The sequence below is a fragment of the Oncorhynchus gorbuscha genome, linkage group LG05 (assembly GCF_021184085.1).
Source record: "Oncorhynchus gorbuscha isolate QuinsamMale2020 ecotype Even-year linkage group LG05, OgorEven_v1.0, whole genome shotgun sequence".
NCBI lineage: Eukaryota > Metazoa > Chordata > Actinopteri > Salmoniformes > Salmonidae > Oncorhynchus > Oncorhynchus gorbuscha.
The window spans coordinates 55,322,105-55,347,207 of NC_060177.1; the positions used below are offsets into that span (position 1 = coordinate 55,322,105).

At 43.3% G+C, this 25,103-nt stretch overlaps 1 protein-coding gene across 1 annotated transcript in view; it reads left to right on the plus strand.

The window, feature by feature from the left end:
* Nucleotides 1-24,818, plus strand: part of LOC124036091 (cell surface hyaluronidase-like) — a 79,174-nt gene extending 54,356 nt beyond the window's left edge. The window contains exons 16-24 of the mRNA XM_046350234.1: nucleotides 5,637-5,814; nucleotides 16,811-17,026; nucleotides 20,636-20,847; nucleotides 21,250-21,432; nucleotides 21,732-21,954; nucleotides 22,061-22,162; nucleotides 22,450-22,595; nucleotides 22,785-22,891; nucleotides 23,104-24,818. Coding sequence (XP_046206190.1) covers nucleotides 5,637-5,814; nucleotides 16,811-17,026; nucleotides 20,636-20,847; nucleotides 21,250-21,432; nucleotides 21,732-21,954; nucleotides 22,061-22,162; nucleotides 22,450-22,595; nucleotides 22,785-22,891; nucleotides 23,104-23,294 — 1,558 coding nt within the window. The 3' untranslated portion in view covers nucleotides 23,295-24,818. The remainder of the gene's footprint in view (nucleotides 1-5,636; nucleotides 5,815-16,810; nucleotides 17,027-20,635; nucleotides 20,848-21,249; nucleotides 21,433-21,731; nucleotides 21,955-22,060; nucleotides 22,163-22,449; nucleotides 22,596-22,784; nucleotides 22,892-23,103) is intronic.
* Nucleotides 24,819-25,103: the final 285 nt, after the last annotated feature.

The following is a 25,103-nucleotide window of genomic DNA, read 5'->3' on the forward strand; positions in this document are numbered from 1 at the left end:
GCACTCAGATCAGGGACATGGAGTATGCCGTCAGCCACCCAACCACAGTCAGAGAGACGGCCCTCATGGTCGTGTTCATTAAAGGGGCAATACACAGTTGCTACATCAATTTTGGGACTTGAATAATATACAGTGCTTCCAGAAAGTATTCATGCCCCTTGACTTATTCCACATTTTGTTGTGTTACAGCCTGAAATCAAAATGAATTTTAAAAAGTTTCCCCCATCTAAAAGAATGTCTTCCCCACGCAATACCCCATAATGACAATGTGAAAACATATACAGTGGGGCAAAAAAATATTTAGTCAGCCACCAATTGTGCAAGTTCTCCCACTTAAAAAGATGAGAGGCCTGTAATTTTCATCATAGGTACACTTCAACTATGACAGACAAAATGAGGGAAAAAAATCCAGAAAATCACATTGTAGGATTTTTAATGAATTTATTTGCAAATTATGGTGGAAAATAAGTATTTGGTCACCTACAAACAAGCGCGATTTCTGGCTCTCACAGACCTGTAACTTCTTCTTTAAGAGGCTCCTCTGTCCTCCACTCATTACCTGTATTAATGGCACCTGTTTGAACTTGTTGTCAGTATAAAATACACCTGTCCACAACCTCAAACAGTCACACTCCAAACTCCACTATGGCCAAGACCAAAGAGCTGTCAAAGGACACCAGAAACAAAATTGTAGACCCGCACCAGGCTGGGAAGACTGAATCTGCAATAGGTAAGCAGCTTGGTTTGAAGAAATCAACTGTGGGAGCAATTATTAGAAAATGGAAGAGATACAAGACCACTGATAATCTCCCTCGATCTGGGGCTCCACACAAGATCTCACCCCGTGGGGTCAAAATGATCACAAGAACGGTGAGCAAAAATCCCAGAACCACACGGGGAGACCTAGTGAATGACCTGCAGAGAGCTGGGACCAAAGTAACAAAGCCTACCATCAGTAACACACTACGCCGCCAGGGACTCAAATCCTGCCATGCCAGACGTGTCCCCCTGCTTAAGCCAGTACATGTCCAGGCCCGTCTGAAGTTTGCTAGAGAGTATTTGGATGATCCAGAAGAAGATTGGGAGAATGTCATATGGTCAGATGAAACCAAAATATAACTTTTTGGTAAAACCTCAACTCGTTGTGTTTGGAGGACAAAGAATGCTGAGTTGCATCCAAAGAACACCATACCTACTGTGAAGCATGGTGGTGGAAACATCATGCTTTGGTGCTGTTTTTCTGTAAAGGGACCAGGACGACTGATCCGTGTAAAGGAAAGAATGAATGGGGCCATGTATCGTGAGATTTTGAGTGAATACCTCCTTCCATCAGCAAGGGCATTGAAGATGAAACGTGGCTGGGTCTTCAGCATGACAATGATCCCAAACACACCGCCCGGGCAACAAAGGAGTGGCTTCGTAAGAAGCATTTCAAGGTCCTGGAGTGGCCTAGCCAGTCTCCAGATCTCAACCCCATAGAAAATCTTTGGAGGGCGTTGAAAGTCTGTGTTGTCCAGCAACAGCCCCATAACATCACTGCTCTAGAGGAGATCTGCATGGAGGAATAGGCCAAAATACCAGCAACAGTGTGTGAAAACCTTGTGAAGATTTACAGAAAACGTTTGACCTCTGTCATTGCCAACAAATGGTATATAACAAAGTATTGAGATAAACTTTTGTTATTGACCAAATACTTATTTTCCACCATAATTTGAAAATAAATTTAAAATCCTACAATGTGATTTTCTGGATTGTTTTTTCTTCTCATTTTGTCTGTCATAGTTGAAGTGTACCTATGATGAAAATTACAGGCCTCTCTCATCTTTTTAAGTAGGAGAACTTGCACAATTGGTGGCTGACTAAATACTTTTTTGCCCCACTGTAAACAGTTGAAGTCGGAAGTTTACATACACTTAGGTTGGAGTCATTTAAACTCATTTTTCAACCACACCACAAATTGATAACAAACTATAGTTTTGGCATGTGGTTAGGAATACTTTGTGCATGACACAAGTAATAATTCACTGTATCACAATTCCAGTGAATCAGAAGTTTACATACACTAAGTTGACTGTGTCTTTAAACAGCTTGGAAAATTCCAGAGAATTATAACTTTATAAACTTCTGATAGGCTAATTGCCATCATTTGACTCAATTGGAGTACCTGTGGATGTATTTCAAGGCCTACCTTCAAACTCAGTGCCTCATTGCTTGACATCATGGGAAAATCAAAAGAAATCAGCCAAGACCTCAGAAATAAATTGTCTGGTTCATACTTGGGAGCAATTTCCCCAAAAAAGTGGGAGGCTTGCAAGCCGAAGACCACCATCCCAATCGTGAGGCACGGGGGTGGCAGCATCATGTTGTGGGGGTGCTTTGCTGCAGGAGGGACTGGTGCACTTCACAAAATAGATGGCATCATGATGGAGGGAATATTTTGTGGATATATTGAAGCAACATCTCAAGACATCAGTCAGGATGTTAAAGCTTGGTTGCAAATGTGTCTTCCAAATGGACAAGCATACTTTCAACGTTGTGGCAAAATGGCTTAAGGACAACAAAGTCAAGGTATTGGAGTGGCCATCACAACGCCCTGACCTCAATCCTTTAGAAAATGTGTGGGCAGAACTGAAAAAGCGTGTGTGAGCAAGGAGGCCAACAAACCTGACTCAGTTACACCAGCTCTGTCAGGAGTAATGGGCCAAAATTCACCCAAGTTATTGTGGGAAGCTTGTGGAAGGCTACCTGAAACATTTGACCCAAGTTAAACAATGTAACCAAATACTAATAGTGTATGTAAACTTCTGACCCACTGGGAATGTGATGAAAGAAATAAAAGCTGAAATAAATCCTTCTCTCTACTATTATTCTGACATTTCACATTCTTAAAATATAGTGGTGATCATAACTGACCTAAGACAGGGAATTTTTACTAGGATTAAATGTCAATTGGAATTGTGAACAATTGAGTTTAATTGTATTTGGCTAAGATTTATGTAATCTTCTGACTTCAACTGTGTATATATTTTTTCGTCTCACATGTATTTAAAATGAATTGCAGAAATATCTAATTTACATATGTATTCACACCCCTGAGTCAATACTTTGTAGAAGCACATTTGGCAGTGATTACAGCTCTTAGTCTTTCCACACCTGGATTGTGCAACATTTACACTTTTGTTTTTTTTTAACTCAAAATTCTTCAAGCTCTGTCAAATTGGTTGTTGATCATAGCTGGACAACCATTTGCAGGTATTGCCATAGATTTTCAATAAGATTTGTCGAAACTGTAACTCGGCCACTCATGAACATTCACTGTCTTCTTGGTAAGGAACTCCAGTGTAGATTTGGCCTTGTGTTTTAAGTTATTTTCCTGCTGAAAGGTGAAGTCATCTTCCAGTGTCTGGTGGAAAGCAAACAACCAGCTCCATTCTGTTTATTTTTATCTTGAAAAACTCCCCAGTCCTTAACCATTACAAGCATACCAATAACATGATGCAGTCACCACTCTGCTTGGAAATATGGAGAGTGATAATGTATTGGATTTGCCCCAAACATAATAATTTGTATTCAGGCCAAAAAGTGAATTGCTCTGCCACATGTTTGTGCATTATTACTTTAGTGCCTTGTTGCAAACAGGATGCATATTTTAGATTAGGCTTGCCATAACAAAGGGGTTGAATACTTATTGATTGAAGACATTTCAGATTTTAATTTTTAGGTAAATTGTACAGGCAAAAAAAAAAACATAATTCCACTGTGACATTGGAGGGTTTTATGTGTAGGCCAGTGACAAAAATCTAAATTTAATACATTTTAAAATCACACTGTAACACAACAAATGGTGAGAAAAGTCAAGGGATGTGAATACTTTCTGAAGGCACTGTATACCCATTGATTCTTGAAGAATATATAGAATATATAAAGTAAAATTATATATTTTTAAAAACACTAGGCTCAAAACATGATTAAAACTGTAATTTGGATGGTCAGTCCTTGCATCCACAGCTCTGTCTATGAATTTGAAAGTTTCCCCATCCCTCAGCTTTTTACCTAAACAAGGGTGGGTGGTTTCTTTGGTTTCAACTGCAGATTGCCGCTTTAAGGCATGCATCGGGAAAAGGTATTCAAACATTTTGTAGTAAAAAAATCAAACTAGTATTTCGCCAGGTAGTAGGAGAGAGGAGCTTCAGAGAGAGAGGCCGTTTCACCGGCCGAGGGAGAGTCCGCTAATCCAAAAGCCATATAGTGAGGTTAATCCAAAGTAGATATTTTCCAGAGGCAATACTCAGAGGCAGCATTGGGCACAGGAGACGAGAGGAAGAGTCAACAATAAGACGGCAATCTGAGGAATGTTCCAGGCAGATGGCAATGATCACAACAGCACAGTCAGTCAGCTAATGTAGCATGCTAGTACTAAGCTAAGGTTGAAAAAACTTGTAGCCTACTATATAGAAAGCAGGACAAAAAGTTGACCAAACTAATTGGAGGATGAAAAACAAACAGAACAGATGAGTTACTAACCAATTAGAACAGGCAGGAAAGATTTTCCACTTTCCTTTTGAGCCAGAGGCAAGCCTGCTGGTGCAGGAGAAGCCAGAGCTGCCTTGAGTGGAGCAGCCGAGCAGGATCATGCGGGCCTCCATGTGTGGGGAATCTGATTGGTTGTTTACATCACACCTCCTCGTGATTAGAGGATTGTAGCTCACCAATGCCAACACTTGGTCTGCATGGCTAGTGGCTAACGTTAGCCTGTTTGAGCTAGCTAACGCAGAGTATATTCTCCGTATGACTTTGAGAAATAGTGCATTGTGAGTAGTTAAGAAGATATCTGAAGATAAGTTAGTAAATATTTTTTTACAAAAATGTAAAAAACAACCATGTTTGTAGTTATAGGCAACCAGATTGTGACTGCAACAAATTTGTTAAGTCTTTGACCACACTGTGTTGTTACTTTGTGAGTATAAACACATGCTTCCTGCCCTTTAACCAAACTACAATTATAAATTAATTATAGAGCATTTATAAAGTGTGCATAAGCACTACGTGCCTTTCAAATTATTTATACTACATGAAGGGTGATTTTTTAAAAGGTCATAATATCTGGTGCCAAACCTGGCATGTCCCCTTTGCCACCCTTTATATAGCAGGACATTTCAAGTGTTTATTAAGGCTTAGAAGTTGTTGTTCATTTAAAGTGGTCGCTCTGGTCATGCTCGCCTGTGGCCACTACCTCCTCTGGAGGTCACAAAAACGTGGGAACAGCTAATTGCAGCGTACTCTAATTTCTCAGATGACGCCCTCGTTTTTGACGGCCCTGTTACCCCTCTCTGGGATTAATGGGCCTTTTTAGACACTTCCTGACCACCCTGTAACTACTAGATGTTTGTGTTGTTGTCGCCGCTGATGACGTCACAGACAGGATTTTCCCAGAGAGGGACACAACAATGTTCTCACTTTGATCTCCTTTTGTCATCGAGTTAGACAACGAGCTGATAATCCTAGCAATAGGCCTAATGTTTCTCTCCAGTGTTTTCAATAGCTATACATGACGTGTAGGTTGTCAGCTGATTCATTCGGGAAGGTCATTTTGAAGTTCATGTGTGTTGTGTGACTCTCGCGCTTATTTTTCCAAGGACATTCCCGATCCGTGGCTTCCAGATCTACGATGGTCCTGTTCGGCTCACCCAGAGCACTTTCCGAAATTATGTCCCGACGACGGAGCGCTTCGCCAGCGCAGTGGGCTTCAACCTGAAGAACACCTGGCAGCTCACGCCCCGCAACAACCTGTCCAAGCTCAGCTTCCGGCCCAATGTGAGTAGCTAGCACACCACTCCACCTTTCATCCTAGAAGTGGGCACTCATTCACCACCCCTCGTGCATAGAAAAGCATTGGATTGGTGCAAGCAAGGTGGTGCCATATTGTTTATGCCATATTCCTTACACCATTGAGTCCTTTTATATACGAGGGGGAGTGTATGAGTGCACACTTTGGGAGAAGGGCCATTGTTCTACCCCTTCTTTCAAATACTGACAGAATAATGATGTTATGAAATACACAGTACCAGTCAAAAGTTTTGAGACACCTACTCATTTCAGGGATTTTCTTTATTTTTACTGTTTTCTACGTTGTAGAATAAAAGTGAAGACATCAAACTATGAAATTACACATATGGAATCATGTAGTAACCAAAAACTTGTAAAGCAAATCTAAATACACTGCTCAAAAAAATAAGGGGAACACTTAAACAACAGAATGTAACTCCAAGTCAATCACACTTCTGTGAAATCAAACTGTCCACTTAGGAAGCAACACTGATTGACAATAAATTTCACATGCTGTTGTGCAAATGGAATAGACAACAGGTGGAAATTATAGGCAATTAGCAAGACACCCCCAATAATGGAGTGGTTCTGCAGGTGGTGACCACAGACCACTTCTCAGTTCCTATGCTTCCTGGCTGATGTTTTGGTCACTTTTGAATGCTGGCGGTGCTTTCACTCTAGTGGTAGCATGAGACGGAGTCTACAACCCACACAAGTGGCTCAGGTAGTGCAGCTCATCCAGGATGGCACATCAATGCGAGCTGTGGCAAGAAGGTTTGCTATGTCTATCAGCGTAGTGTCCAGAGCATGGAGGCGCTACCAGGAGACAGGCCAGTACATCAGGAGACGTGGTGGAGGCCGTAGGAGGGCAACAACCCAGCAGCAGGACCGCTACCTCCGCCTTTGTGCAAGGAGGAGCAGGAGGAGCACTGCCAGAGCCCTGCGAAATGACCTCCAGCAGGCCACAAATGTGCATGTGTCTGCTCAAACGGTCAGAAACAGACCCCATGAGGGTGGTATGAGGGCCCGACGTCCACAGGTGGGGGTTGTGCTTACAGCCCAACACCGTGCAGGATGTTTGGCATTTGCCAGAGAACACCAAGATTGGCAAATTCGCCACTGGCGCCCTGTGCTCTACAGAGATGAAAGCAGGTTCACACTGAGCACATGTGACAATCTGGAGACGCCGTGGAGAACGTTCTGCTGCCTGCAACATCCTCCAGCATAACCGGTTTGGCGGTGGGTCAGTCATGGTGTGGGGTGGCATTTCTTTGGGGGGCCGCACAGCCCTCCATGTGCTCGCCAGAGGTAGCCTGACTGCATTAGGTACCGAGATGAGATCCTCAGACCCCTTGTGAGACCATATGCTGGTGCGGTTGGCCCTGGGTTCCTCCTAATGCAAGACAATGGTAGACCTCATGTTCATGGAGTGTGTCAGCAGTTCCTGCAAAAGGAAGGCATTGATGCTATGGACTGGCCCGCCCGTTCCCCAGACCAGAATCCAATTGAGCACATCTGGGACATCATGTCTCGCTCCATCTACCAACGCCACGTTGCACCACAGGTCTGACCATCCGCCTCCTCATCAGGAGCATGCCCAGGCGTTGTAGGGAGGTCATACAGGCACGTGGAGACAACACACACTACTGAGCCTCATTTTGACTTGTTTTAAGGACATTACATCAAAGTTGGATCAGCCTGTAGTGTGGTTTTCCACTTTAGTTTTGAGTGTGACTCCAAATCCAGACCTCCATGGGTTGATAAATTTGATTTCCATTGATCATTTTTGTGTGATTTTGTTGTCAGCACATTCATCTATGTAAAGAAAAAAGTATTTAATAAGAATATTTAATTCATTCAGATCTAGGATGTGTTATTTTAGTGTTCCCTTTATTTTTTTGAGCAGTGTATACATTTCACATTCTCAAAGTAGCCACCTTTTGCCTTGATGACAGCTTTGCACACTCTTGGCATTCGCTCAACCAACATGAGGTAGTCATCTGGAATGCATTTCAATTAACAGTTGTGCCTTGTTAAAAGTTAATTTATTTCCTTAATGTTTTTGAGCCAATCAGTTGTGTTGTGACATGGTACGGGTGGTATACAGAAGATAGGGTTATTTGGTAAAAGACCAAGTCCATATTATGGCAAGAACAGCTCAAATAAGCAAAGAGAAACCACAGTCCATCATTATATTAAGACATGTTTAAGACGTTTTTGGTTACTACATGATTCCATGTGTTATTTCATAGTTTTAATGACTTCACTATTTTTACAGAAACTTTGAAAGTTTCTTCAAGTGCAGTCGCAAAAACCATCAAGCGCTATGATGAAACTGGCTCTCACGAGGACCGCCACAAGAAAGGAAGACCCAGAGTTACCTCTGTTGCAAATGATAAGTTAATTAGAGATAACTGCACCTCAGATTGGAGTTCAAGTAACAGACACATCTCAACATCAACTGTTGAAAGGAGTGCGTGAATCAGACCTTCATGGTCGAATTGCTGCAAAGAAACCATTACTAAAGGACACCAATAATAAGAAGAGACTTGCATGGACCAAGAAACACTAGCAATGGACATTAGACCAGTGGAAATCTGTTCGTTGGTCTGATGAATCCAAATTTGAGATTTTGGGCTCCAACCACCTTGTCTTCGTGAGATGCAGAGTAGGTGAACGGATGATCTTTGCATGTGTGGTTCCCACCGTGAAGCATGGAGGAGGAGGTTTGGTGGTGTGGGGGTGTTTTGTTGGTGACACTGTCAGTGATTTATTTAGAATTCAAGGCACACTTAACCAGCATGGCTACCACAGCATTCTGCAGCGCTACACCATCCCATCTGGTTTGCACTTAGTGGGACTATCATTTGTTTGTCAACAGGACAATGACCCAAAAACACACCTCCAGGCTGTGTAAGAGCTATTTGACCAAGGAGAGTGATGGAGTGCTGCATCAGATGACCTGGCCTCCACAATCACCTGACATCAACCCAATTGATATGGTTTGGGATGAGTTGAGCCGCAGAGTGAAGGAAAAGCAGACATCAAGTGCCCAGCATACAGTGGTTGCTCCACTAAAAGTTGTGTGATTATCCTGCATTACTTAGAGGTAATTTGTGGTTTAGTACAGTAGCCTGCGTCACCACTTCATTGCTCCAGACCAGCGCAAGGGGGAGTTAGAGCACTGATTATGCTTTTGGGTCCTACTGTGTCTCTAACTGACAATGAATGGGTGACATAAACCTAAATAGAAACAGATAATTGTGCACAACTTCAGTTTTACTTACTAAAACTGCTGTTTCGCTAAGGATTTGATTTTGTTAGGATTATTTTGCTCCTACTATAATACTGTATTCCACTCCCGACCGGTCACGTTATACAGCGCCTGAGTGGCGCAACGGTCTAAGACACTGCATAGCAGTGCAAGCTGTGTTGCTACAGATGCCGGTTCAATACCTGTGCCGCCCTCGACTGAGAGACCCATGAGATGACTGTACTTTTTTAGTTTCTCTCCCTCTACAAACATAAATAAATCATTCTAAATAACAAACTGGCTCTCTTTCCGAATTAGTAACAATGTCTCACCATGTTCAAGAATGTCCTTTTTCTTGCTCATATAACAAAGTGATTTATTATTATTAATTTAGAATTCCATAAAAGCTTGTTGGATATTCTAACAGATATATTATTAACCCTGTTATTAGCAGGACACTATATTAAATCTGGACACTGACCCTCCAAAATGGAAGGAAGTAGAGAACGTTGTCCGACGAGCAAGAGCGGCCTCGGCTCCTGGGCCTAATGGAGTACCATACAAGCTCTACAAGAACGCCCTGGATGTTCTACGCTTTCTTTGGAGGCTCATGAGGATAGTGTAGAAAGAAGGAAATAATACCAAAGGCATGGCGAAGGGCTGGTGGTGTGCCAATCCCGAAAGAGAAGGATGCGACAGACATCAGTCAATTCCGACCAATCTCCCTTCTCAACGTCGAAGGGAAGATCTTTTTCAGTATAATAGCACAAAGGCTGTCCACTTACCTGTAAAGGAACAAGTAAATTGATACATCTGTACAGAAAGCGGGCATTCCTGGTTTCTCTGGTTGCCTGGAACATACTAGTATGATTTGGCACCTGATACAAACATCTAAGAAGGACAAGAGAGACCTCTGTCATCTTCCTCGACCTGGCCAATGCCTTTGGTTCAGTTCCCCATGAACTCCTCTGGGAATCCTTCAACGTTGCCCACGTACCAGAACCCATCACTACACTGGTGAAGGCCTATTTCCAAGAGCTGCAATTGTGTTCCACAACACCTGACTTCTCAACAACATGGCAGCGCTTGGAAGTAAGCATAATGGCAGGCTGTACAATTTCACCTCTGGCCTTCACTATGGCCATAGAAGACATCACCAGGGCATTGAGATGGGTGGTCGACGGTGAGAGAACTAAGGAAGGGCTCCGTCTCCCACCTATCCGAGCATACATGGATGACATGACTACACTGACCACCACTGCAGCATGCACCAGGCGGCTACTTGCAAAACTGCAGGATAACATCAAGTTGGCCCGGATGAAAATCAAGCCAAGCAAATCTCGAAGCATCTCCATAGTCAAGGGACAGCTTAAAGATGTGAGGTTCTGCCTTGGAGATGACCCGATACCAACTGTGTCTGAGCAACCCGTCAAGAGCCTAGGTAGATGGTACAACGAAAGCCTCTGGGATAAAGATTAAGTGCAGCAAGTAAGGCAGGATATCGCCGACGGTCTTCAACAAGACCCTACCCTACTGCCTGGGAAGCTCAAGCTTTGGTGCCTACAGTTTGGACTTCTCCCCCGGGTAATGTGGCCACTCACCATCTATGAGGTCCCAATAACAACAGTGGAGAAGATGGAGCGAACCATTACCTCATATGTGAAGAAATGGCTGGGTGTCCCAAGATGCCTGAGTAACATCGGCCTCTATGGCAAAGGGGTCCTTGAACTAACTCTTACAAGTCTAACGGAGGAGTACAAGTGCTCTAAAGTAAGACTGCAGATGACATTGAAGGACTCCAAAGACCAGACCATTAGCAAGGTTGCACCTCCCCTACAGCAAGCAACATCCACCCTGAGACACCAATACATTGTGGGGAATATCCAGCATGGAAGAGGAGGCTTAGGCCTGGCAGCAAGCAAACCAACGTTCCATAAGGCAACAACATCTGAACGCAGGAAGCTGGTGGTCGAGGAGGTGCGCAGACAGGAGGAGACTGCAAGAAGTGCAAAGTCTGTCTCTCTTGCTAAACAAGGGCAATGGATGCGGTGGGAAGGCCTGGAGAGGAAAAAGATCAACTGGAGTGAGCTTTGGCAAATGGAGGCAAGCAACATCAGCTTCATCATAAGTGCTGTTTATGATGTGCTTCCATCACCAAAAAACCTACATCAATGGTATAGTGAGGACCCGACCTGCCCCCTCTGCCCAGCTCCAGCGACTTTCAGGCATATAATGACCGGTTGCAAGACCAGCCTCTTACAAGGTCGCTACACCTGGAGGCACAATCAGGTCCTCGAGCCTGGCTGCAGCACTTGAGATCAAGAGGAGTGCAACCAATTCATTACCTCCAAAAACAAGCAATCCCGTCAAAACAACAACATTCATCTGGGAGGGACAGAAAAGGCCCAAGCATCCTCCTTCGAAGCCAGAAAGTGGACACCTAGCCATGGGCCGGGACTGGAAGATGCTTGTCGATATTGGCCAGCAACTCATTTTTCCACCTGAGATTGCTTCTACCAACCTTAGGCCAGACATGGTACTCTGGTCCCCTTCACGAAAGGCTGTGTACATCATAGAGCTCACAGTCCCATGGGAAAACTCTGTTGAAGAGGCCTACGAGCGTAAGAAACTGCGTTACACAGAGTTGGCAGCAGATGCAACTCAGCGTGGCTGGAATGCAAAAGTCTGGCCAGTTGAAGTGGGATGCAGAGGATTCGTGGCTTCTTCCACCATCAGGTTGCTGTAAGAACTTGGAATCCATGGACAGGCTCTGCAGCAGACCATCAGAGCAGTTTCTCAAGCAGCAGAAAGAAGCAGCCAGTGGATCTGGATCAAACGGAAGGACCCTTGCTGGGCCTTAACTTCATGACCCCCACCCCCACCTGAGAACCCAATTCAGTTCCCTCCAACTTGAGGAGGGCATATGAGGTATGCGGTCAGCTGTAGGGCTGGCTCAGGGAAGAGGATGCCCCTGCCTTGCATAGTCCCGTGGGAAATCTTAATTGGGCATGGGACACAAGCTAAGGCTTGACACCCTTTAGCTGGCCACCTTTGATGAGGGTGTTTAGTGATTAAAGGCCGAAACACCCACTGATTCGAAGGCACACTACTGAGGATGTGTCCCAAAATTGACATCTAAACCCAGTCTAAGAAATAAACCTCCCATGCCACTCTGTCAACATCACGGCAAATCTCATGTGAGTGCATTCCATCTATTGGCACAATGGACAGTTTTTAACATCTCGTCCCGTGTTTTATGATTCTATTGGTCATGGCTCCCGAGTGGCGCACCACGGGATTGCCTTGCAGTTCTCCAGCTGTATCCACTGAAAGCACACAAGGTTTAAGGCACGATGGCAGGGGGCACGGGATGGGCCGCAGAGCCGCGCACAGAAGACCGACCTAGACCGACCTTTTTCTTGGAATAGAAACACTATAATATTAAGCAAAATTTCTTAAAATCAGTCCCATATACTATGTTCTTACAAAAAAGGTTTTAAAATCTCTAGTACAGCTACTATTGAAGGTTATAGAATGCTTCTCAAAGATGCCATCTGGTGGTCAAACTAGCACTAACTAGCATTAATGCTACCAGTAGTTCACACTTATTACACTTAAATAACGTGCCATAGAATTCTGCTGCAACATTGCAAGCTGCACCGCAGTATGCTGCAACTTTTAAGGGACGAACCACTGTATGTGGGAACTCCTTCAAGACTATTGGAAAAGCATTCCTCATGAAGCTGATTGAGAGAATGCCAAGAGTGTGCAAATCTGTCATCAAGGCAAAGGGTGGCTACTTTGAAGATTCAAAAATATAAAATAAATGTTTGTTTAACAATTTTTTGCTTACTACATGAATCCATATGTGTTATTTCATCGTTTTGATGTCTTCACTATTATTCTAAAATGTAGAAAATAGTCAAAATAAAGAAAAACCCTTGAATGATTAGATGTGTCCAAACCTTTAACTGATACTGTATGTCTGACAAAGGTCACCGACTGAAATATTAGTGTTTATAGAGTCTAGAATTTACATCTGCTTTTTTGAACTTTTTCATAATTCCCCTTTGAGGGTCCTTGTTAAGATTTAGTGGCACGTGTGCTTTCACTGACAGCTTTGTTTTTAGAGTGCAGGGATATAAGACACTGTTTTCCTGCACATGCTCTCCTTCCGTCTGTTTCTTTGTTTCCCCTGTTGGTTTGGTCCCATCTGTTTGATAGAATCCCCTTTGCCCTGGAACACAGCAGAGCTCAGAGTTACGGGGTTGGCACTTACAGCGAGACACTGTCTGAAAGAGAGGGAGAGAAACACAGACTAAAAGAGAGAAAGAAACACTGTGACTGAAAGAGACTGTGAATGTGTGTGTGAGAGAGAGACTGACTGTGAGAGAGAGACTGACTGTGAGAGAGAGACTGACTGTGAGAGAGAGACTGACTGTGTGAGAGAGACTGACTGTGTGAGAGAGACTGACTGTGTGAGAGAGACTGACTGTGTGAGAGAGACTGACTGTGTGAGAGAGAGACTGACTGTGAGAGAGAGACTGACTGTGAGAGAGAGACTGACTGTGAGAGAGAGACTGACTGTGAGAGAGAGACTGACTGTGAGAGAGAGACTGACTGTGAGAGAGAGTGTAAGAGAGAGAGACTGACTGAGAGAGAGACTGACTGAGAGAGAGAGACTGACTGTGTGAGAGCGACTGTGAGAGCAACTGTGAGAGGCAAAACGGCAAAAGAATCACAACTGAAATTGATTTTTTTTAAATACAAAAATACCACAGATGACAACTGGTTTGATGCAAATTGTGAAATTATAAGGAGAACACTTAGAACACTATCCAACCAAAAGCACAGAGACCCAAATAATGGTGAATTACACCTTCATTTATTGTGAGACTTTAAAACTTCTGGCAAAATTGGAAAGAATTAAATAAAAATCTAAACAAGAGGAATTAGCGATACAAAATGGTGACATATGGACAACCCATTATAAAACACTCTACAACACCGTTCAAATTGACACAAACGCAGAACGCCAAATTCATGAGAAGTTGAATGAATTAGAAAAAACTTTAAAGGACAATCAAAATCCATTGGACTCCCCAATTTCTGACCAGGAGCTCTATAAGAAACTTCAGGCCCTCAAATTTATAAAAGCATGCTGACCTGATGGGATCCTAAATGAGATGCTCAAACTCACTAATGCAAAATTTCAATTGGCTATATTAAAATTTTATCCTGAGTTTAGGTTATTTCCCTGACATGTGGAATCAAGGACTCATAACCCCAATCTTTAAGAACGGAGACAAATTTGACCCTAACAATTACAGAGGCATTTGTGTGAACAATAACCTGGGGAAAGTTTTCTGTAGTATTATAAATGTAAGAGTTCTAAACTTCCTTAATAAGCACACTGGCTTGAGTGAAAGCCAAATTGGATTTATACCAAAATATCGCACTACTGATCATATTTACACCCTACACACCCTGGTAGATAAACTTGTCCACCAAAATAATATGGGGCAGCAGCGTAGCCTATTGGTTAGAGCGTTGGACTAGTAACCGAAAGGTTGCAAGTTCGAATCCCCAAGCTGACAAGGTAGAAATCTGTCGTTCTGCCCCTGAACAAGACAATTAACCCACTGTTCCTAGGCCGTCATTGAAAATAAAGGTAAATTGAATACCAAAATAGACGCTTGCTTTATCGACTTCCAAAAGGCATTTGATTCTATTTGGCATACAGGACTGTTCTACAAAGGTATTGAAAGTGGTGTAGGGGGTAAGACATATGACATAATTCAATCAATGTATACTGGCAATACGTGCAGCGTTAACATTGGCAAGAAAATAACATCATTCTTTAACCAGGGGCGGGACCTTTGTCAGGGTTGCAATCTGAGCCCTGCACTCTTCAATATTTACATCAATGAATTGGCCACTATTCTAGAAAAATCCTCAGCCCCTGGTGTTAGTCTCCACAATTCAGAGGTTAAATTCATGTTGCTGACAGGTGTATAAAACACTGGAATGGTAGATTTGCAGTGGAAGAATGTGCAAATGACCTATGCCTGCTATCACCCACAGCACATGGCCCTACAGCAGAGCCTGGACCCGAGCAGTACTGCCCAACCTGGGCCCTGGCAGTAAACCCCAAAAAGACTAAAATAATGATTTTCCAGAGAAGATCCAGATCTCAGGGAATTAGACCAAAGTCCTCAATTGATACAAAATATATAGAGTACTGCACACACTACAATTACTTAGGTTTAAAAATAAGCTCAACTGGACACCTTAATGATGCAGTGAATGAACTGAGAGAGAAAGCACGCAGGGCATTCTACACCATTAAAAACCAAATTCAAATTGAAATACCTATTAAAATGTCGCTAAAACTATTTGAATGTGTCATTGAACCAATTGTACTTTATGCCAGTGAGGTGTGGTGTCCCACTTGCAAAACAAGATTTCACCAAATGGGACAAACACCCCATTGAAACCCTGCATTCTGTAAGATTCTCCTACATGTCCAGAGGAAAACTTCGAGCAATGCATGCAGGGCAGAATTAGGCCAATATCCACTAATAATAAAAACTCAGAAAAGAGCAATTAAGTTTTGGAAACATCTAAAATACAGTGACCCCCAGTATTTGACCCCCTGACTGTGTGTGTGAGAGAGACTGACTGACTGTGTGTGTAAGAGAGACTGACTGTGTGTGTGAGAGAGAGAGACTGACTGACAGACTGTGTGAGAGAGAGAGACTGACTGTGTGTGAGAGAGAGACTGACTGACTGTGTGTGTGAGAGAGACTGACTGACTGTGTGTGTGAGAGAGACTGACTGACTGTGTGTGTGAGAGAGACTGACTGACTGTGTGTGTAAGAGAGACTGACTGTGTGTGTGTGAGAGAGAGAGAGAGACTGACTGTGTGTGAGAGAGAGACTGACTGACTGTGTGTGAGAGAGAGACTAACTGACTGTGTGTGAGAGAGAGACTGACTGACTGCGTGTGAGAGAGAGATTGACTGACTGTGTGAGAGAGCGAGAGTGAGAGATTGACTGTGTGTGTGAGAGAGACTGACTGACTGTGTGTGTGTGAGAGACTGACTGTGTGTGTGAGAGAGACTGACTGACTGTGTGTGTGAGAGAGACTGACTGACTGACTGTGTGTGTAAGAGAGACTGACTGACTGTGTGTGTGAGAGTGACTGACTGTGTGTGACAGAGCAACTGACTAACTGTGTGTGTGAGAAAGCGACTGACTGACTGTGTGTGTGTGTGAGAGAGACTGACTAACTGTGTGTGTGTGAGAAACTGACTGACTGATTGTGTGTGTGTGTCTGTGTGAGAGAGAGAGACTGACTGTGTGTGTGAGAAACTGACTGACTGATTGTGTGTGTGTGAGAGAGCGACTGTGTTGGATTGCCCTCTAGTGTCAGGCTCGACTCAACTCGAAACATCCATTTTCAAAATGTCTTTCAAGGACTTCTGTTGCACGCTTTTCTCTGACACCTGGGTTGTTTTCAATAGGAACGTTTTGCTACGATGTTCATTAATGAATACGACTCTAACATACATTCAGCTCAACTCTCAAATACTGTCGACCTCCAAAATCAGAGTTAGGAAACCTACACACAAAGTTGTTCATCAATCACTTTCTAGGCCATACATATCATTGTTGTAAGTCGCTGGTTGTGTTGCAGTGTGTGTATATCTTAACCTATTGTCTGTGACAGGTTGGTCTGAGAGTGTTCTTCGGGCATCCGGGCCAGTGGTTCGAGGAGAATGATCTGGACGGGGATAAGAACTCCATCTTCCATGACGTGGACGGCTCTGTGACGGGCTACAGGGACGTGTATGTGGGCAGAGCAGACAACTACCTGATCCGTCACCCCGACTGTGTCAACATCACCCAGTGGAACGGGTTGGTCTGCAGTGGCACCTACTCTCAGGTATGGGGGGGGGCAATTTGCCATAATGCCTATCACCAGTGACTTTATTCACTGCTTAGGTAACAGTTTCCTGTATCAGAAGGTCGGCTGGACCTCACTAAAGCCCCGTAGATCACTCCAATACTCCCTTCCTGTTTATTAAGCTCTGCTCTACAAGCTTCCAACATATCTCACTTCCCTGTTGAAATATGAGATACCAAACCCGTTCGTAGGGTTGGCTAACTCTTGGGCTATGATTGGGAGGCATTTTTATACCGTCATACCGTCCTTCTCTCAATCCGGGATATACGGTATTATTGATTTAGTCCACAAGGGGGGTGCCGAAAAATAAAAAATGCTTTTACCAGAATGCTAACAAAATTAGCACAAGTAATAGCGAATATCAATAGAGGCTACTAGCTAAATATGCTAACGAGTGCAAACGAGAGACGAAAAATTATTTGCAAAGACAGGCAATCCATATTATGAAGTTAAACATCCAGTTCATTCAGAAAGTATTCAGACCTCTTGACTTTTACCACATTTTGTTACGTTACAGCCTTATTCTAAGATGGATGAAATAAATAATAATCCATATCAATCTACACACAATACCCCATAATGACAATGCGAAAACAGATTTTTATAAATTTTTGCAAATGTATTCAAAATAAAAACAGATACCTTATTTACATAAGTATTCAGAACCTATGCTATGAGACTCGAAATTGAGCTCAGGTGCGTCCTGTTGCCGTTGATCACCCTTGAGATGTTTCTACAACTTGATTGGAGTCCACCTGTGGTAAATTAAATTGATTGGACATGATTTGGAAAGGCACACACCTGTCTATATAAGGTCCCACAGTTAGCAGTGCTTGTCAGAGCAAAAACCAAGCCATGAGATCGAAGGAATTGTCAGTAGAGCTCCGAGACTGGATTGTGTCAATCATAGATCTGGGTAAGGGTACCAAAAATGTCTGCAGCATTGAAGGTCCCCAAGAACACATGGCCTCCATCATTCTTAAATGGAAGAAGTTTGGAACCACCAAGACTCTTCCTAGAGTTGGCCGCCCGGCCAAACTGAGCAATCAGGGAGAAGGGACTTGGTCAGGGAGGTGACCAAGAACCTGATGGTTACTCTGACAGCGCTCCAGAGTTCTTCTGTGGAGATGGGAGAACCTAGAGGAAGGACAACCGTCTCTGCAGCAGTCCACCATTCAGGCCTTTAATTGTAGAATGGCCAGACGGAAGCCACTCTTCAGTAAAAGGCACATGACAGCCTGCTTGGAGTTTGCCAAAAGGCACCTAAATGACTCTCAGACCATGAGAAACAAGATTCTCTGGTCTGATGTAACCAAGATTTAACTCTTTAGCCTGAATGCCAAGCGTCACGTCTGGAGGAAACCTGGCAGCATCATGCTGTGGGGATGTTTTTCAGCAGCCGGGACTGGCAGACTAGTCAGGATTGAGGGAAAGATGAATGGAGCAAAGTAGAGAGAGATCCTTGAGTAAAACCTGCTCTAGAGCGCTCAGGACCACAGACTGGGGCGAAGGTGAACCTTCCAACAGGACAATAACCCTAAGCACACAGCCAAGACAATGCAGGAGTGGCTTTGGGACAAGTCTCAATGTCCTTGAGCGGCCCAGTGAGAGCCTGGACTTGAACCCGATCAAACATCTCTGGAGACCTGTAAATAGCTGTGCAGCGACGCTCCCCATCCAACCTGACAGAGCTTGAGAGGATATGCAGAGAAGAATGTGAGAAACCCCTCAAATACAGGTGTGCAGAACTTGTAGTGTCATACCCAAGAAGACTTGAGGCTGTAATTGCTGCCAAAGGTGCTTCATTAAAGTACTGAGTAAAGGGTCTCAATACTTATGTAAGTGTGATAAAAATTTGAAACAGTTTTTGCTTTGTCATTGTGGGGTATTGATGAGGGGGAAAGCTAATGTAATCCATTTTAGAATAAGGCTGTAACCATAACAAAATGTGGGAAAAGTCAAAGGGTCTGAGTACTTTCCAAATGCACTGTGTAGAGGTAGGAGCTACCGAATGTTTTTGTTTGTTGAGTTTGGACATTTACAAGTGAATGTGAATGAGAGAGATTTTGCAAATCAACAAAGTTTTGACGCATGCTTGTCTGAAGGAAAGTCAGTACATTCTGTGTATGTGTGGAGTGTGGAGTCGCAAAGGCAACGGGCCTGCCTGCTCTGCTCGGAGAAGACGGCCAAGAACGTACAGGAGAACAAACAAATTCAGCCACCAGCAAGTTACGTTTAATGGTCGCCTTAATGTAGAATTAAAAGATAAAATGCATAAGAAATATCTTGCTGTCTTTTTGTAAACACAGATGTAAAATTATTCATATTGTAATTTCTGTTCGGCGTCAGACTAATTTCGTGCTTCAGTTGCACTTCTTTTCTCTGTGTTGCTACTTTTCTCCTGTACTTTTCTCTGTTGCTACATTTCTCCTGTACTTTTCTCTGTGTTGCTACTTTTCTCCTGTACTTTTCTCTGTGTTGCTACTTTTCTCCTGTACTTTTCTCTGTGTAGCTACTTTTCTCCTGTACTTTTCTCTGTGTAGCTACTTTTCTCCTGTACTTTTCTCTTTGTGCCTATGGTAAAATGCAAGATTTACTTCAGGCAATACATTAGGACATTTAGCTGGCATTCTTTCTATGATAAACATTAGAAATATGTTGGTCGTGCATCGTTTTTGCAAAAAAAGACCGCTTTTTCATTGTAAGCTTATTTACTTGTGAGGCAGTGCACTTCTACTGTCATCCGAACAAAATGACACTATTTTCTGCCAAATGTGTTGCTTTAATGTATCTTCTGTGAAGGGAAACCATAGTTGAACATCCCTGATCACTTTATTGAAGCAAAAAAACAGTGTTGACTTGCAATATAAAATGCAACCCCTGTCAATACACAGCTGGACTCACCTGCTCCAGCTTTCTCCCATTGTGCTATTTACAATGAAACATGTGTCTCAACCGTTCCGGGGAACTTCGGTAAGCTTCATAATGTAAAATAATGTGACAGGTGAAATGAGAACGCAATCTGCTTTTTCTCCTCACGTATTGCACAAATTGACTGCAGGTATTTACTTTAAGTATTTACAAATATTAAGGTGTATTGAAAAACATTGACGAAATAGTTTAAACGGTATTAAAGGTATTGGAAAAACCATCTCATTGCTATTTCCAAATACCCCGGTATACGCTATATCGCCCAAGCCTATCTTGATGTCCTGCTTGTTTCCACAAAGTTTGGTAAATCCTCCTTTAGTTTTAATGCACCACAGTTATGGAACACCTTACAAAACAAATGACATCTGGATTCTCTGGTGCCGACAGGGCCGTTTAAAACTCTGTTGTTTAAATGAATTCACTGAAGTGTGCAATTGATTATTATAACTTGTTGTAATAACCTGATGTAATGTATTTATAGCTGTCTTGTAGTTTAAAAAAATATATTTTTGTTGCTGTATTGATGTCGTTTTTCTCCTCAGGTCACCATAGTAAAAGAGACACTGGTCTCAATTGGATTAACCTGAATAAATAAAAATGTTTAAAAGTAGTTACTGAACTCTATTGGTCAACAACTTCTACTGTCTTTCCTACCAGGTGTATATCCAGACCCAGGGAGCTCCCAGCCTCAGTCTGTCCATCAGTAGAGATGAGTATCCTGAGGCTCCCCTGGTGCTGAGAGGTATCAACAGCCAACGGGCGCTGTCCCAGCAGTACCAGCCTATCCTCATGATGAGCAAAAGCTACACCCTGCACTGGGACGGCCCGGCTCCCAGAGAGATTGTCCTCTCCCTCATCAACTTCAACCAGTGAGTGACACATTGGGACGTGTGCGTGGGTGTGTTTCTTTAACAAGCTGGTCCATCTGAGTCTTGCACTCTTGTCTTGTTTGTCCATATTGAAACGGGTCTTGGACTATTCTCATTTTCTATGCAAGGCCTGGGTCTGAAGGGCTCTGCTTTTGACTGTCGTGTGTGTGTGTGTGTGTGTGTGTGTGTGTGTGTGTGTGTGTGTGTGTGTGTGTGTGTGTGTGTGTGTGTGTGTGTGTGTGTGTGTGTGTGTGTGTGTGTGTGTGTGTGTGTGTGTGTGTGTGTGTGTGTGTGTGTGTGTGTGCGCGCAATGAAAGGCTATCTTTTGCGTTTGTCAGTGAGGTTAGTTCAAAAGACAGATTTTTAACCTTCATCGTCACCTGTTGTCTCCTCTCTCTTCAGAGGTGACTGGGTGCTGGTGGGCCTCTGCTACCCGCCTGATACCACCTTCCAGGTTATGGCTGACATCAACGACCGCCAGAGCAACACCTTCAATGACATCACCGACTACGGGCCCTTGTACTCCCTCGCTGAGCTGGAGAAGAAGCCGCTGGAGAGGAAGTACTTCTTTGACCACAGTGTGGGGTGAGAGAGTCACTTTATGCCACTGTCTGAATATCTCCTGGCCCCCTTTCTTTGAGGTGAATCCAAACTTCCAATTAAGTGTCATTTTCAAGTGAACATTTTACTTAAGTTCTGATTTGCCCCTCTGTCAGTGTCTCTCTCTCTCTCTCTCTCTCTCTCTCTCTCTCTCTCTCTCTCTCTCTCTCTCTCTCTCTCTCTCTCTCTCTCTCTCTCTCTCTTCCTCTCTCTCTTTCTCTTCCTCTCTCTCTTTGTCCCTCACCTCTCTCTCGATTGACACCAGCCTCTCTGCTCTGTCCTAGATTGCTGTGGCTGTATTTGCAGGCGAGGCAGAGACGCGACGGCCACAGCTACTGCTCGGTTAAGGGCTGCGAGAGGGTGAAAGTGATGGCCACCACGTCGTCCTCCAAACTGACCTGTAACTGCACGGCCAAGGCATACCCCAAATACACCAAGGCCCCCTCGGCAGTGGTCCCCATGCCCACCCTCAGCACCCAACCTTGCAAGGACTGTGGAGCCTCCCAGGTCAGTCTAATACCCACCACCACTTTTATTGTTACATTATTATTTATATTGGAAAAGGCTTGAGCACATTAAAGCCCTGCTTTTGAATCTGTGTGTTTTCTGGTAGCTGGTGTTTTCCAGTGACCCGTGGAACGCCTACCTCCAAACTCAGATCAAGTCTCTCAGCAGCAAGGAGCAGCATAGTGGAGACACACAGTCCTTCATCACTGTGAGTACCGCAGGTTTGAAATAACATGTTATTACGTTATGTGTTTTTGTCGAGTACATTGTCCCTGTGCATCACAGTCTGCATGTTGTTGGTGTGTTGATTTTTCTCTGTTCTCGACGCAGTTGTTTCCGTATAACATTCATAATAATGTCCATCAAAAAGCCATTCTAAATGTTTATAGAATGTTTATGAATAGAAAAGCACCATCCCATGTTTTAAATCTGTATGTGGTGTCGCGTTCCGGCATACTTCTTATCCACTTTTCTACAATATCTTATTTTCTTCAGGTGAACCGTGAGACGTTCTCCTTCACACAGCCAGGCTTCTTCCTGGTCTCTGTGGACGCCTGCTCTGGAAAAGTCACAAAGAAGTCATCTTTCTCCAAAATGGACTCTAAAATGGAGCAGTATTTTAAAACTGGAATACCAAAGAGGTGAGGGGAAAGGATTCGACCTTTTGCTGGTTGGAGTTAGAACTCAATCGGTGGTCTGTTGCAGTTCTGGGTTGAAATACTATTCATGTAGTTTTTCTTGTCTGGAATCACTTTTGGCATTGTGATGAAACACATTTGTCTTGATTGTGAATCGATGAATCCTAATTGGTTATATTCTCTTATGACTAGGTCAATAGTGCTTCTGGGAACGCGAGGGCAACCTGATGGCTTAGCCGGTGTTGCACCGTATCTGGTCCCCCTGGGCATGACCAAGGCAGCAGATCTGCAGAGTAAAGGTTGGTGTCACTTTCAGATGGTTCCCTTTCGCGGGTGCAATTACTGTAGGCCAGGTCTGGTTTTTCTATCCTGTTCTCTGGCCCTTGTCACTATTTCCCTCTTTTACTCCTCCTGTCTCTCCAACTGTCTTTTCTCTGCAATGTATACTTTTTATTCTGTCTCTGCTCATCTCACTACAGTATTTTCCACATGACACTTTTTTCTCTCACAGAGAGCCTGGTGTTTTGGGGGTTCCAGGGTGGCTCTTCCCCCCCTCCGTGGGCCTCTATCCTAGCTGGGCAGGGTGAGGAGGGGCTGGGGCTGCAGGAGCGATACCTCCCCCTGGGCCTGGAGGCCTACGGCTGCACACAGACCAGCACTCGCAGAGACATGGAGCTACTTAGGACCGCCACAGGACCATAGTGACCAATGAGAACACAACTTACCCAAAACACAATCAACCAGCGAATGAATGTGAACTTCTATTATTTATTATTTTATTGGCAAAGATGTTTACTCATTTGTGTGTGTGTGTGTGTGTGTGTGTGTGTGTGTGTGTGTGTGTGTGTGTGTGTGTGTGTGTGTGTGTGTGTGTGTGTGTGTGTGTGTGTGTGTGTGTGTGTGTGTGTGTGTGTGTGTGTGTGTGTGTGTGTGTGTGTGTGTGTGTGTGTGCTCACATGCCTGCCTGGGTGAGGTGTAGTGAGATGTGTGTGTGGGGCATGGGGAGGGTCTGTAGATGCATGAAAATATGCACTTTCCTAGTCACATGATTTGCAATATCAGCCAGTCATCTCACTGAGCCATGAATTCATATTCAGCCTTCAATGAAAACAACCAAAAAGATGCTGCACATCTGCCATATTTCAACAAATTAGACTGGAAACAGGAAATCAATGGGGGGTGGAAAGCAGATGAACAAAGTAACCACATCAAACTGGTGTGGTCTATCACTCCTATCCTGTTCCCCCTGGTGGGTTTCTGTCTCAGGCCAGTCTTTGACCGGTCTGCTGCTCACCACATCCATAGACCAAACGCATCATTAAGAAGAGGACTGACAAAGCAAACCAAAGGAAAAACACTCATTATTCCACCTTTGTCCCCCCCGTCTGTTTCCTTGCACGCCCCTGGGGGAGAGTTTTGTTCAGCTACTAGATCTGTTGAAATGGGATTTTACTAAACAAATCATCCAAGTGTATTAGAATGAAAATATTTTCTATGGGATTACATTGAGATTGTTGCATTTTCAACAACTGTTTTTTCCCCCAAGGATGTGTCCTTTTTTGTAAGATATTTATTTGATCTCGAGACAGTGACACTTTCCCCAGGGATGGCTACGCGTGTAGCGGAGATGGGTTGTTTCTCTTCTTTTTCTTCTCATTATCTCACCATTGAAACGGTGTTTCCAACTCATTTACCTTTTAGGATGGTTATGTGCACTCCCCTGCGTATTTATTTGGACTGTGATGCTAAAACGTTTCATTTGGCTTTATACTCCATTTTGGATTTGAGATCAAATGTGTTATGAGGCGACAGTACAGAATGTCACCTTTCATTTGAGGGTATTTCCATACGTCTGTTATGAGGTTTAGAAATTAATGCTCTTTATGTACAATATCTAGTCCCCCCCCATTTGAAGGTGGATAAGTATTTGAACAAATTCACTTGTAGTGTATTAAATTTAGTCGATAACGTTTAGTATTTGGTCTCATTCATACAGTAGCACGCAATGACTAACATCATTGTGACTACACACTTGTTGGATGCATTTGCAAATTGTTTTGGATTATGTTGTGCCCAGTAGAAATGAATGGTAGGTAATGTGTTGTCATTTTGGAGTCACATTTATTCTAAATTAGAGGTCGACCGATTACGATTTTTCAACGCCAATACCGATTATTGGAGGACCCAAAAAAATAGGCCGATACCGATTACTCTGACAATTTTTTTTATTTATTTGTAATAATGACAATTACAACAATACTGAATGAACACTTATTTTAACTTAATATAATACATAAATAAAATCAATTTAGCCTCGAGTAAATAATGAAACATGTTCAATTTGGTTTAAATAATGCAAAAAAAAGTGTTGGAGAAGAAAGTAAAAGTGCAATATGTGCTATGTAAGAAAGCCAATGTTTCAGTTCCTTTCTCAGAACATGAGACAATATGAAAGCTGGTGGTTCCTTTTAACATGAGTCTTCAATATTCCCAGGTAAGAAGTTTTAGGTT